Genomic DNA, 2,061 nt, shown 5'->3' with positions numbered 1-2,061 from the left:
GGTGGTGGTGGTGGTGGTGGTGGTGGTGGTGGTGGTGGTGGTGGTGGTGGTGGTGGTGGTGGTGGTGGTGGTGGTGGTGGTGGTGGTGGTGGTTGAGGATGAGAAGACGAGTGCGAGTGAGGGACTGAAGCTTTGTTCCCAGTTATGTATGATTGTGCCGACTGAAAGGGTCACATTCGGGAATCTTCTACAGCATTCTCAGCAGATGTCATGCGTGAATGCATCGTCTGTGTTTTCGCGGCCTGAAGACAATGGAAGTAGATGGCGGGACTGGCTTTGCACAAGTCCGGAGTGGCAGGAACGACTGACATAAAAATTAACCATCCGGATTTAATTTGTTAAGTGGTTTTGTAGGGAGAACTCGCTGTGAAGTATCGCATCAATTGACTTTTGTAGTACGAAACTAGTAATTGTCCTCTCGATGAGGAGGACGAAGCTGGGCATCCAATTGAGTGGACATATTGATGGGGGTGTCGGTGTATTGACTTCGTTTTTAAAGCACCGGCCAAATTGTGGTGATTGACGAAGAAGGAGAACCACGGGGAGGATGAAGGGAGGCCGTTGATAGACAGAGGGACGGGAGGAGAGCCATACAATAGACAGGTAAATATTTTAGTAGCTTTTATGTCTGTGCAGGCCTGTAGATCTGCGCAGTTTAGTTGAAGGCGGTATTAATATGTTTAGTTTGTTATTTAAAAGGAATAATTGGCTAAATCGGACAAAGCATTTTGCTTTAAAGCTTATTTACTATGGTCCGTGGAGACTTCCCCAAAGTCGAAAGTATACATGATACTCAGGCAGGATCTGTCTTATCGACATAGAGTAGGGCTTGTGGCTACAGGCGTGGTCAGATGGCAGCCTGTCAGGCGAAGGTACAATGGTGGGGCACCTATGTGACCCCTTTACAAAAACTGAGATTAAAACAAATAATTAGTGTATTACTTGTCCTCTCTCCACCTTCGAGCGTCGTTTTTGGCCCTCCACCTGGTCAACTTCCCACATCAACCGTCCCAAAGTAATGGTGACAGTGCGAAATAACCCACGAGCCGACCGTGCCAGTCAACGAATTTCCATGCGACTGAGGCGATACTTGACCGCAACGTCACTGGTGCCTCTTGGCAATTCTACTGACCTGGAGTTTCATCCCGTTTGCAGACTGCATTGGTGGGCGGGGAAGGCGCTGGCCACCGCGCATGCTAATCGCTAGTCCCGGAATTACTGGCCCAAAAGCGGGCCTCCATAACAATGGACGGGTTTTGACATCATTCCGTGAAGGTAGGGTTTCGGGTCTACCCTTCCTTGTCAAGTTGGAGGAGCTACTGTGCATTCACGTAATTGCCATCTTTGCACAGATAGTCCCGTGACGAACTTTTTTTCCAAGAATTCACAGTTAATGTTGCTTCAGTTGTTGATAGTTTTCCTGCAAACCACGAGACTGGGGTAGCTGCCGAAGGTGGACGTCCTTCTGTTAGGGGTGGTCACTGATTCTCCCATTCACAGCATATGTAGCTCTTCTGCTCCGCCACAGTTCATCACCCAGGAATAGAAATTAAGGCAAGTGTCCCATTAGACCGGATTCGCTTTTGGCTGACCTTAATGTAGCTCGCCCAGCCTTCCCAGAAGATGAAAGAAGACATAATACTTGGGCGAAGTATGTACTGTCGACGTAGGGAAGGGCTTGGAGCTACTGGCATGGTCCGGAGGCCAGCTGGCACAGCGGAGCTTCAAAGCGGCTCCTTTACCAAAACCGAAAATTAAACAAACAGCTACTTTATTCCACTTCTAAATGCTCGCCATATTTAATGCGCCTCCAAAAATCAGCATTTTCAACCGAATCAAGTCTCCTGAACACCCGGGTGCTGCGGCGACCCTTCCACATCCACTTTCAGGTGCCAATTAAAGCGCCAGTAAAGATTTTATTTTTTTTCCTTCCCCTTCACTGCCCCTTAATTCACATTTATCCTGAGACTTTCTCGAGGCAAGTAAAAAAGGAGTGGCAAATATTTTATAGGTTTTAACAAAATTGGACATTCATTTTTTTCCTTTTTCAATCCTAAAAGG

General features: G+C 47.5%; 1 protein-coding gene across 1 annotated transcript in view; it reads left to right on the top strand. All coding sequences in view use genetic code 11, as the record gives it.

Moving 5' to 3' along the window:
- Positions 1-676: 676 nt before the first annotated feature.
- EGR_03520 (hypothetical protein) overlaps positions 677-2,061 on the top strand; it is a gene marked incomplete at both ends in the record, with an annotated part of 4,489 nt that continues 3,104 nt past the window's right edge. The window contains 2 exons of the mRNA XM_024492769.1: positions 677-752; positions 1,391-1,467. Of these exons, the coding sequence (XP_024352902.1) occupies positions 677-752; positions 1,391-1,467 (153 nt within the window). The remainder of the gene's footprint in view (positions 753-1,390; positions 1,468-2,061) is intronic.

This window comes from Echinococcus granulosus (assembly GCF_000524195.1).
Source record: "Echinococcus granulosus chromosome Unknown EG_S00018, whole genome shotgun sequence".
NCBI lineage: Eukaryota > Metazoa > Platyhelminthes > Cestoda > Cyclophyllidea > Taeniidae > Echinococcus > Echinococcus granulosus.
This window is presented reverse-complemented; position numbering and strand designations above follow the sequence as displayed.